Source organism: Megalobrama amblycephala, linkage group LG4 (assembly GCF_018812025.1).
Source record: "Megalobrama amblycephala isolate DHTTF-2021 linkage group LG4, ASM1881202v1, whole genome shotgun sequence".
Classification (NCBI taxonomy): Eukaryota; Metazoa; Chordata; class Actinopteri; order Cypriniformes; family Xenocyprididae; genus Megalobrama; species Megalobrama amblycephala.
Window position 1 is genome coordinate 1930378 of NC_063047.1, and position 12238 is coordinate 1942615.

At 38.2% G+C, this 12238-nt stretch overlaps 2 protein-coding genes across 9 annotated transcripts in view; both read left to right on the plus strand.

The window, feature by feature from the left end:
• LOC125266262 overlaps positions 1 to 12238 on the plus strand; it is a 256307-nt gene that overhangs the window by 117459 nt on the left and 126610 nt on the right. The gene's annotated exons all lie outside the window — the stretch shown is intronic.
• Positions 6755 to 12238, plus strand: part of LOC125266261 (cytosolic phospholipase A2 gamma-like) — a 28365-nt gene continuing 22881 nt past the window's right edge. For both annotated transcript variants that reach the window (XM_048186761.1, XM_048186762.1), the window contains exons 1-7: positions 6755 to 6834; positions 7024 to 7049; positions 7218 to 7329; positions 7421 to 7563; positions 7670 to 7871; positions 8307 to 8409; positions 8480 to 8620. In XM_048186761.1, coding sequence (XP_048042718.1) covers positions 7024 to 7049; positions 7218 to 7329; positions 7421 to 7563; positions 7670 to 7871; positions 8307 to 8409; positions 8480 to 8620 — 727 coding nt within the window. In that variant the 5' untranslated portion in view covers positions 6755 to 6834. The remainder of the gene's footprint in view (positions 6835 to 7023; positions 7050 to 7217; positions 7330 to 7420; positions 7564 to 7669; positions 7872 to 8306; positions 8410 to 8479; positions 8621 to 12238) is intronic.

Genomic DNA, 12238 nt, shown 5'->3' on the forward strand with positions numbered 1-12238 from the left:
GCTAGAATCTCGTAACTACAGGAATTACGAGGCCGCGTGAACGCACCTTTATACACAATGGTGTGACACTGTCTCTTCCCAGGAACCATTACCAACAATCAGTTTAAATTAATTGAAATGCTATTTTTTGAGTGGTAACTTTGAGAAACTTCAACTTAGTGCTGTGTGAATGTAGGGCTGTTGACACTGAGAGTGTATTTGTGTCCGTCCGCACTCTTTTTAAAAAAAAATTATTAGACATAAATGTCTTTGTCACAGACACGCCAGGCTCCACCGTCAGCCAATCACAACGCACCCAATCACCGGAGTACTAATCACCGGCACCTGCACCCCATCAGCACTCATCAGTCACAGTATTAATGACTCACACTCACTGTCCGGTCTTGTTCGTATCATACATACCTGTATGCTTACCTTAAGGACTCCAGATGATCTACTTACCTATCTCTAACGTCTCCTGTATTCCTTGTGTGCTTCTCCATCTGTGTGTGAGTGTTCCCTGTCTCCTACGTCCAGATTCTCCAGTGTGGTTCAAGATCTTCATTCCTGTGATAACAAGGAGGACAGTATTATCTATCTGCATTACTCCTGCCATTCTAACTTCACGTCATACTCACCTGCACAACTGTTTTACTCTGCTGGTATCAATAAACATCACTGTTTGTTTTACTTCTGCCTCCGACCCTTCTGTGTTGTAACAGTCTTTAACAGCGACCATGCTGGAAAATCCAGTTAGACCAGCGCAAACCGCACACGCTCGCACACATTCTAGGAGATTCAACTTATTTATATGAACATCATAATAATATCTTCATTAAAAAAAAAACATACAACAGTTTTGTATTTGTTTATCAAGTATAAGATATAAATTACTTACTGGCAGCAGTAATGTGTACACTTATGCTACTTCACTTATATAACTTACAAATTCATTATTTTACTTATTTTTCCCTGCTCTGGCCTTCAGATCTTCCTCCATTTTTTTTTTTTTTTGCATCCACTTTTGAAGCAATTTATTAAAAGATACAGGAGAATTTTATTATCTATATGCTGTTCTTTACATTCGAGCATTACAGTTTTTTTTACAGTTTTTTTCAATTGCTAACAAGCGTTTAACAATACTTAAAGTACTTTTTCTAAACTCTTAACACAGCAACACACAAACATCACACAATTAGCCAAATAGTTAATTTTCTGCCCAAAACCAAATTTTGTTATATAAACACAAACTCCACATTTCAAAATGCTAAAAACCTTTTTCAACACATACTAACTCTATCAAAACACAGCAAACCTGATTCAAAATCGAGTCGTTCTGTCAAACACTAGCACTAGTTTTCTGTCCAGCATGAACATATAGTCAATCAAAGCGCAATGACTGTCAAAATACTAACAGTTGATGGCATTATGAAAACTGCATTACTTGTCATGTTTCAGTTCTACCTGCAGAAAATATGAAATCCATTGTTTTTATAATTCAGTTTCCTTGTACTACAGTAATAGTATAATGCATGTAAACCATTCTACATGTTTGGTTGAGTGTTGAATGTGTGCATTCTTGGCAACAGAAGTGAGTCATTATTTTATAGAATGTGCAGTAGAAAAAAAGAAGAAGAAAGTAACAGAATTGCTCAGGGCAGCTACTGGTCAGATGAGTCCCCTATGCAGAACTTCAGTTGCCCCCTTGGTTGAAATCTCTTTCTGGGGTTGGGTGTGTGGTGTTGATGTTGCCCTCATAGAGGTTGGGATGGTGTCCCCTTGGTAGTTAGTGCCCTACGCAGACAACATATTCTGCATATATGGAACAGTGGTAGAGGAATTGTTGTAGTAAAAGCTTTACATGAAGCTTTTACTGAAATGAAAACATGAAATTGCTGCCATTGATCAACAAAAAATCCAACATACATGGCCTTTGGTTACTGTTGAAGCTTTTTTCCACCACAGAATAAAAAAAGTATAAAAGGTAATTGTGACTTTTTATCTCACAATTCAATTTTTTTATTTTTTTTATTTTGCAATTGTGAATATACATCTCACAATTCTGACTTTTTCCCCTCAGAACTGTGATATGTAAACTATAGGAATTGAGTTTAAAAAGTCAGAATTGTGAGATAAAAAGACATAATTACCTTTTTTATTTTCTATTCATGGCAGAAATAAGCTTTCATAGATTCCACGTGTAAGTGAAAAAAACAGAGATGCACAGTCCAGCACACATTCTTCCTCCTCTCCTCTACCTCTTCTTCTCCCTTGTCCTGATCCAACTTCTCCTTTCCTCCTTCATCTATTCTTCTCCCTTACCCAGATATTATTTTCTCTCTGCTCCTCTGTGTTGTTCTTCATCCACACTGAACAAATCCAATTCATAGAGTCCTATTTTACTGTGTGTGTCCATATAATGGAAAGAAGTTCAACCCCTGACTATTCCTCCAACTGAGACTGGAATCTGCTATTTCTCAATATTTCAGTGATCTGCTAATTAAAAATGCTTATCAATTGTTTCAGTATTTGTTTGATATATTTTTTCAAATACTTTTGAGCTGCTGTTGTTGCAGAATTAGAGGTTTTATCCTATATTTAAAGATTGGAACATTGGGTCTTCATTTCTGACTTGCTGTGTTTAAGCATTTGCAAATAAGATGAGAAAGATCCATGATTTTGGTATGAGGTAAGCTTATATGAAAAGAAAATTTAAGTATTTAAGAAATGTGTTAATTGACTGCATTTTGTGTGAAAACGACATGAATTGTGTTAATGGTATGACCACAACAGACGGATGTTCTGCTAAATGTGTTTAGAGTTTTGAAAATGTGACTAAAGAATGGACAAAAGTATGTTAGCAATTGAAAAAAACTGTAAATTGCTAACACACTAAAAGTGGTAGCCTACTTGAGGCCCACTCAGCATTCACTCATGTACCGAATCTTCAGACCAAGTCTGCAAAACTGCCAGCACATTATCTGCTTTACACTTGTAAAACAAACTTTTTGCAAAATGGTAAACACAGTTCTCTACATTACACACATTATTCAAAATAACACTGGCAATTAGAGTTTTTGTTGTTGTTGTTTGTATTTTTTACAATTGCTAACATACTTTTGTCCAATATGTAGTCACATTTTCAAAACTCTAAACACATTTAGCAGAACATTTGTCTGTTGTGACCATACCATTAACACAATTCATGTCGATTTCACACAAAATGGCCTGAGCAGCAGACTGAGTGTAAAGCATGTAATGTGCTTGTAGTTTTGCAGACTTGGTCTGAAGAGTCGTTACTTGAGTGAATGGTTTCATTGAGTGAGCCTCAAGTAACACTTTTAGTGTGTAAGCAATCTGGAAAAAAAAACTGTAAAATACAAAATATATAGCAGATTCCAGGGTGTTAGAAGTTTGTTCCATTACATGACATACAGTGAAATAGAACTCTTTGAATTGGTTTTGTTCAGTGTGGATGCAGAACAACATAGAGAAGAAGAGAGAGAGAAAAAAAACAATGTCTGGGTAAGGGAGAAGAATAGATGAGTTGGATCAGGTCAAGGGAGAAGAAGAGGGGAGAGGAGGAAGAATGTGTGCAGCAGTTTCACTATTTGGCTAATTGTGTGATGTAGGTGTGTTGCTGTGTTAAGAGTTTAGAAAAAGTACTTTAAGTATTAGTAAATGCTTGTTAGCAACTGTAAAATACTGTAATAATTGATGATCTTTACAATGGAACTGTATCAACACTGAACTGATATCAGCTCAACAATGACACTGTTTACTTTTAGAGCTGCAAAATGAACTCTGTTTGCATCACTGAACCATTTTCCTGTTATCACTGTAAAGCTGCTTTGAATCAATCTGTATTGTATAAAGCACTATAGAAATAAATGTGACTTGACTTGAATTGACCCAACATGAAGACATCTCTCACTGACTTTGATTTTGCATTTACACATTTTGTATTTCAGTGTACTGTAACATGCTTTTCATTTAGTGTTTTTTTTTTTTTTTTTTGACCTTTAGACTTTTGCATTTGGACTACTGTATTTTTACAGTTTGCAAGTGCTGGATATACAGACATGCAGTGCTATGTAATATGCAATATAATACTGTACTTGCAGTTCATACAGTTTACAATATATTCACTTTATTTAGTTTAGCAAAATTTGTTTACACATATACTTTTTTCTATAACTACCTTGTCTGGATCCTGTGTTATCCATTTTTTTGAAGTAGCATCAAATAAATAAGCTGTTGTGTTTATATATTGACTGGCTATGTGTATGACCTGCAAGCATTGTTTGATTTTGAGTACAGGTGAAATGGTTTTGGGCTGATTGTTTGATTTTGCCATAAGAGCAAAGTTAAAATAAGTGAAAATGACAAATGTTGCCTTGACAACTAGCTAAAAATAAAACAAGGTTAAGTTTTTTTTATATTTCATTTCATTCAGTTAATGTTTATTGTATTTATTTGAAAATGTGTTGTTTTTTTTGTTTTGTTTTTTTTGTTTTTTTGATTAACTAACCCTGGTATGTTGTTTTGAATCCTGTTATCAGATTTCCCAGGATGTAATGCATTTATTTCACAATCTCAATGACACGCCCATTTAACGACAATTCTAACTGTAACTGAAAAAAGGAGTGTCATGCAACGGAACCAAACAAAATCACAACAAAATCAATATACATGTAAAATGTACAAGCTGTATAAGCATGTAAAACTCACCTAATTCAACTCATCAGCTCATTATTAAAGTGGTGCTGCACAGACCGATTGGTATATGACATCAAAGTACAGCAAGAAAGATTAGTGAACGGTACTTTGATGTCATACACCAATTGGTCTGCACACACCTAAAGACTCCAAGACCTCAGATGGGTGTCAGATAAAAGCAACATCAAAAAAGATCAGTGTTGGGGGTACCCCAGAATAAGGCAGAAAATATATTTCTATAGTTTCTATTCTGTAATAAAGGTTATTATCACAACATTATTCATATTGTTATGAAAATATGCAGAGAATGCTTGAAAAACAAACATAAACAATATTTTGCCGCCATTCATCAGTCAAAATGTTTGGGGATTTACTGTAACATCATAAGTTATTACATAATAAGTTAGTCCATTTTAGTCTTTCTGCATGAGAGCGCAGTATGAATAAAAAAGATGTTACATGAGATTGTTTACCTCTCCACAATGAGAAAAATACTGGGTCCTTCTCTTGGGGGACCCCAGGGTCTCATTTGGAGCTCCAGTGGAGGACCAGATGTCTATCACTGGATCGGAAAGTAGGCTTGAGTTCTTCCACGCCACAATGTCAAGCCCTGGAAGGAGTCTTCCCGGGTTGGGCCCCTGCGCTCCTCCTCACTGCCCCTCCGTGAGTCTGTGGTTCCGCTGGTGTCATTTGCACTGTGTCTGGGGGCCTGGCTAGCGCTTCCTGGCCTGACTCATTGGGTCATTTGGACGATCAGACTGGGCTATGCAATTCAGTTCACCTGGCAGGCCCTTAGGTTCAGCATCCTGTTTATCTGCATGTGGAGAATATGGTCCTGCAGGATGCAATTGAGCCAGTTCCTCCAGCCGAGGTGAAGTCAGGGTTTTTCAGCCCATACTTCATCGTACCCAAGAAAGGCGGTGGGTTACGACTGATCTTGGATCTGCGTGTCTTGAATCGGGCCCTTTACAAGCTCCCATTTAAGATATTGATGCAGAAATGCATCCTCACATCCATTTGCCCCCAAGATTGGTTTGCAGTGATCGACCTGACGGACACATACTTCGATGTCTTAATTTTGAGTGCATTTGTGTTATCAACTTGTGTTATCAACATATTATCTCGACGACTGGCATGTTCTAGCTCACTCTTGAGATCTGATGGCACCTCAGCCATCTGGGGCTTTGGGTCAACTGGGAAAAGAGCAAACTCTCACCTCAGCGGAGCAGGTCTTGATAGTTGCGCCTTGCTGGCCCACCTGGACCTGGTTCTCGGACCTGATGACAGCCTTATGACAGCCCCTCGTGACAACCCCCTCCTGGCGGATTCCCCTAGGGAAGAACCTGCTTTCTCAGGGATTGGACTCCATATGGCATCCACTATCAGTCAAGCCAGAGCCCCCTCTACTAGGCTAAATCCTCCTCGGCCACACCTCATCCCCTCTTGGCACCTCTCTATGGTACATACAGCTCTACAGAAAGTGCTCTTTGAGTACCCAAAGAAATAAATACCAAAAAGGTATTTTTGCTTGGGTATTTAATTTTTTATTTCACAAGTTCGCCTGCCCATTCAGTCTGAATGGTTAATAGTAACACAAACTTGGCTTGCTGTCCTCGAACCCAAGGCTTGGCTTGAGCTCTGAGTTAACCCCCCCTATAACAGTACTGCATAGAGGGAGAATAAGAGAAACAGAGGAGGAGATGGTGAGGAGGAGGGATGCTGAAGAAGAATTGCACTGGGATGACGCAGGCTTCTCCCAAACCTACGTTTGGAACTACATTTAATTTTATATGTTTCTGATTTCATTGGGTTTGTGATTTGAAAACTATCTGCTCACCCCTGAACACTCTCCATATAGTTCAAACATATATTAGCTTTTCTCTATGCATTTTGACATGGTCTGTACACCTCACCCTCCACCCCCACACACACCAACCCCCCAATTACAAGGAAATTACATGGGAAAATCTTTTCTGTTATCTAGAGTTCAGGTTCATCACCTCCACCTCTCATGATGATATCTAGACTTTAGTTTCAGAGTCTTATAAAAGAGGCTCTTCTGTCTGATCTGAGAGTCGACGGCTGCTGTGTTGCTATTGGTGAAGTCTCAAGATTTTACAAGACAATACAAGAACAGTGAGTATATGCTTTAAAGTTAACAACTTACATTTAAGTTGGCTTAATAATTGACATTTGAGGTATGACTACTTTTTAACAGAAGAACTGTAAAGTTGATTGAATGATTTCCAAGAGATTTTCCCTATTTTGATTTTTTTTTTTTTTTTTTAATTATAGATTTTAACTTTAATGTTAATTGTTTTATAGATGAGTGCATCCAAACCCCAGGAAAGGTAATTCTGCTCAGATTCTTATGATGGAAGCTGTGCACTGCATTACATATAAACACTGTACTGCATCACAATTAACATCTACAAACTGAATGATTCTGATAATAATTTTTCAAAAATATATGAAACAGCATTGATGTTTAGCACTGGTCTGTCTGTCTGTCTCTGCAGTGTTGGGGTGAGAATCGAACACTCTCTGAATAAGAAGGAGGAGGCGTTTGTAGCCAGAAGGAGAAACGCTGTTCTACAAAGTTTGAATAAACTTAAGATACGCTGCAGACAGGTAAAAAATCTTAATATATCTGTCCGGCTATTTACAAAAGATGTTGTTTATGGTGAACATCAAATGTTTGCTAAATCAATCTGTGTTTTAGACTGAAGTGCCAAACATTGCATTACTGGGTTCTGGAGGAGGACAAAGAGCCATGGTGGGATTGCTGGGATCCCTGGTTCAGCTCCAGAAAACAGGTCTTCTGGACTGTGTCCTTTATCTGAGCGGAGTGTCTGGATCCACCTGGTATGAACCCTCAGAGACAACACACACACACACACACACACACACACACAGAGAGAGAGAGATAGGGTGAATACCAAAAATGAGAGCATTTGTTGTTCCTCTGAAGGTGTATGGCCTCCTTATATCAGGATCCAGACTGGTCCACCCACTTGGAGTCCGTGAAAGACAAGATCATCCAGAGACTCAGCAGTTCTAGAGTCAGCTGGACAGAAGCATTTGACAAACTGAAGACATATTACAGTGGAAAAGACATATTCACCTTGACGGACGTCTGGGCAGTGATATTCGTCACAGATTATGTGAAAGAGGTCTGTACCACACCACAACCCTCAATCATGTATGATCTTAATGAGGTGCTCACGTTCAGTCTAAAAAATGCTATATTTTTTGTATTGATAAGAGAGTTGTTAATGGCACACAAAGGAACTTGAAGCACAAGGGAAACAATACTGTAACATTCTGATTACAACTGCAAATCTACATGCAGTGCAGTTCAAAAGGCTGAGACCATATTACAAATCTGACATTCATAAACATTTTAGGATTTAAAAACAAACAAAAATCTTTTCACTTGAGCTTGTTTGTGACGGAATAAACTGTCCCAGGTATCTTCTACACTAACATGATAAATAACAGCTGCATATATATATATATATATATATATATATATATATATATATATATATATATATATATTTATTTTTTTTGTTTTTTTTTTTTTTTGTTTTTTGTTTTCTCTTCAGATAGACAAGCACAAACTCACAGACCATTGGGATCAGCAGAGTAAAGACCCGTTTCCCATCTACACAGCGATCGACAAGGAATGCAAACAGCACAAAGACGGAGGTGTTTTAGAAAGACAGAAAGAGTTTATGTGTTTATTTCGGCTGTTATATGAACATGTTTCTGTCCACAGACCCCTGGTTTGAGATCACTCCATATGAAGCAGGTTATTCCCTCATTGGAGCATTTGTGGAAACCTCCAGCTTTGGCAGCAAGTTTGAAAATGGCCATAAGATCGAGGACCAGCCTGAAATTGACATGCTGTACCTGCAAGGTAACAAACTCTGTTTTAAAGGAGTTTATTAATATTTATAAAATCAGACAGCTCACATTCTGTACCTTCACCTGAATTAGAGAATAGTGTAAAATAGATCAATACAGTCTCTGGAATGTATATTGGTCTGTCAAAACTGAAATATAACAAAATTAGTGCTGTCAATCAAATAACGTTTTTAATCATGATTAATCACACATTTATTGTGAAATTAAAGGGTTAGTTCAGCCAAAAACGAAAATGTCATTAATTACTCACCCTCATGTCGTTCCACACATGTAAGACCTTCGTTCATCTTCGGAACACAAATTAAGATATTGTTGATTAATTCCGATGGCTCAGTGAGGCCTGCATTGACAGCAAAGCCATTGCAGCCACAATAACATTGTATGACAGATGAAACGCTTTTATTTTCTCCTTTTTTATTCAAAATATTCACAAACTTGCTTACCATGTCATCAACTATCTGATATTACAATTCTCAAATATGTATAAGTAAGTGTGTTTTGTCATTTAAAAATATTAATAAATGATCTTGATCTATAACGCGAGATGGGCGCCGCCATGTTTGTTTGCGCAGCTGTTCAGCGAGCCCTGTCAGACGGATTTATAGCACGTGAATTCATCAATTTTTCCCGAAATCCATGTAAGTAAGTGGCCGGTGATCTGGGAGAAAAACAGAGTAAACTTTATAGTTACTTATACTATGTGTGTCTGATATGAATAAAACATGTCGGCAAATTATATTTCAATTGATTGTTACTGCTGCTTCCATAGACATCAGTATGTACTTTACAAACTCTAAATGTATTGTTTTACTAGTACTTATGTATATTTAAATGTCTGACACCTAAAATAAACATTATGTTGTTGAAAACACTGCATAGTTGTGACAAATGACAAGCGCTGATGAGCGTGTCCATCTCTGGCTCACCGCCAGCCAAAGCACGAAAGCGCAGTATGAATCTGGCAGTTAAGTTCTAAATCCCATATTTGGAACCGTACTCTCAGGGGCACATAAATAAAAATCCCATTTGTGGGACTCAAAAAGTTAATAGAGATGGGCACAAGAATGACCAAATTTCCTCTCGTTTGTCGCACCCCACCTGTCAAGTCTCTATTCCCCACCAGTGGGGCACGCACCACACTTTGAGAAACACTGAGCTAAGTAAACAATCAGACTGAAGGGCAATTCTCACAAAATATGCTTTAAAGGCGGGCGTACACAGTGCGAATTCTGATGGTCGCAAGATCGTATGTCCATGCATATGTCACAAGTGAATTTATCTGAAAATTTGTAGAGATGCAGTTATATACGAAACAATTTTACGACCTGCCGATTTCCGAAGCAATCGCCGTGTGTGTGTCTGTGTCTGTGAGTGAGAGAGACAGAGAAAGAATTAAAAAGCCTAGTGACACACCATAGCTGGCAATAGCTGTAGCTAACAATATGGGCGATCCATACAGCGTTCGCTGTTCCTGCCAGAGTTCAGTGAGTTTATCCTCCTTTTCAGTGGTCCAAATTCGTGGCTCTGTCATCTTCATCTTTCTTCTTCTGTGGCCCTGATTGGTCAACTTTTCAGATAGATTGACAAATCGGCTTGTTCAACTGCACACGTCACAAATTCATACCACTAGCTCCTGAACATTTTCGACCTGTTTAAAAATGATCAGGAGGTCAGGAAGTACTCGTAAGGCAATCTGCTTGGCTCGTAATTCATTGCACATGATACGATCCGCGACCATACAAGCATCAACGATTTCCATGAGATTGAAAACAATCACCTGCGAGCTCGTACGACAGCAAAAATTGCACCGCGTATGCTCACCTTAAGACAAAGACAAATTCAAATTAAAAACAAATTAATACAAATTCATAAGTTAACACCATTGTTGAGTATTTCCTCCTTAAAACTACAGTGATCTAAAGGCAGTTTCGAAAATGCGTTTTGAAATCGTTGGTATTTCTGCCAACTACCTTGTAACCAATCAAGTCAACTGTTTAGACATTCTAAAATCTTCACAAAGGCTGAATCCAAATGTTACTGAGGTCGGTACCAAATAAAGATAACTGGCATAATTCAAAGTTATATTACATATAAAGAGGCCCATGTTTATTAAAATGTATTCATAAAACTGACAGACTATTGTGTCATATTTTCAATTTCCTATTCTAATTGTTTGGGAGAGAGGCATTGTATTTGTGTGAGGTGCCAGATGATGAGGTTAGTGATGTATACTGCCTTTTGGAATTAGCCAAAGGTGTAACAATTCATCATCACAGTATAATATGTCCTGCTTATGTAAGTCATGAAAAAACTTGTGGTTGCCAATGATTGGTTGTCACAGGACTTTCATACAAAAGACAGTAAGGAAACTGGAAAAAGAACCTATGAGACATTAAGAAAGATATTAGAGCATGGTTCATTTTTAGTTGTTAAACACTGTTTAAACACGGTGTCATCTTTAAAATGTAAACCAGTGTTTTTCAATGTTCAAAAGAATAACAGATTAACAATTAAATTCAAACACCTAAATGAATGTACAATACCCCGGTCCGTGTAACGCTTTGCAGTTCTCTGTTCAATTTGCACCATCAAAATGAACCAAATGAAAAGTTGGCTTCAAATTTTCATTTTTTCATTTTTTACAATACTTCACAAACGGATAAGTGTCACTCAGTTTAATTTTTGATTCTACAAGTTTGGGTTGTTGTGCCCGAATCTGATTTTCGAGCAAACATAAAATATGACTAGTTATTCTGATTTTCCATTTATATAATGAACGCTCGCGGGTGGATCGTACCACCAGTACCGCCGGGGGGTGGAGCGGGGGTGATGTTAATGTATTCACCCAGAGCGCTGTAGCGCTATGGTTAGATCTATGACCAGGCCTGGACTGGTAATCTGGCATACCGGGCAAATGCCCGGTGGGCCGACGCACTTGAGGGCGGGGCCGCTATATGATATGATTTTTTTTAATAAACATAAAAATTGGCCAACGACCGGCCCATAAAGCAGGGACAGCGGCCCATTGGTTCATTTTCCATACTGACACTGGGCTGGCCCAATCACATCTCTTAACAGACTCCAGCCCGTCCCCTCTGTTTCGCCAGAACATCTTTGGATTAGGAGGATGGAGAAACAAAAGCGCAAGTGCAAGGGGGGTGCGGAGAAGTTGCGGGCAAAAAAAATCAAAAAATTTAGAGGTTGATGCCTCAACGTGCAAAAATTACTGGCATGTTTAGTGCGGTTACTGTAGCTTCAGTTTCCAAACCTACAGTACCTGACGTGCAAAAACAGGTGAACATAGAAGAACATGGAGGAGACACCTGTAAGGCAGAGGAGCAGCAGGTGTCTGACAGTGAAGCCAATGAGGGACAGAGTAAGCATTAGAGTATAATAAAAGCGGTAAGCAGGGTAGTTACATGATTAACAGCGAGGGACTCATGATGCGACGACGACGACGATGATGCTTAAATGAATGAATATTATAAGACAACATAATCGCCGTCGTTATTATAAAGTCAGACTGTCACCTACTGCACTGGTCACTCAGTCAGCTAAAGTCAAATAGCACAGCAAAAGTTATTTTGCACTGTTTTTTGTAGTTAGCAGT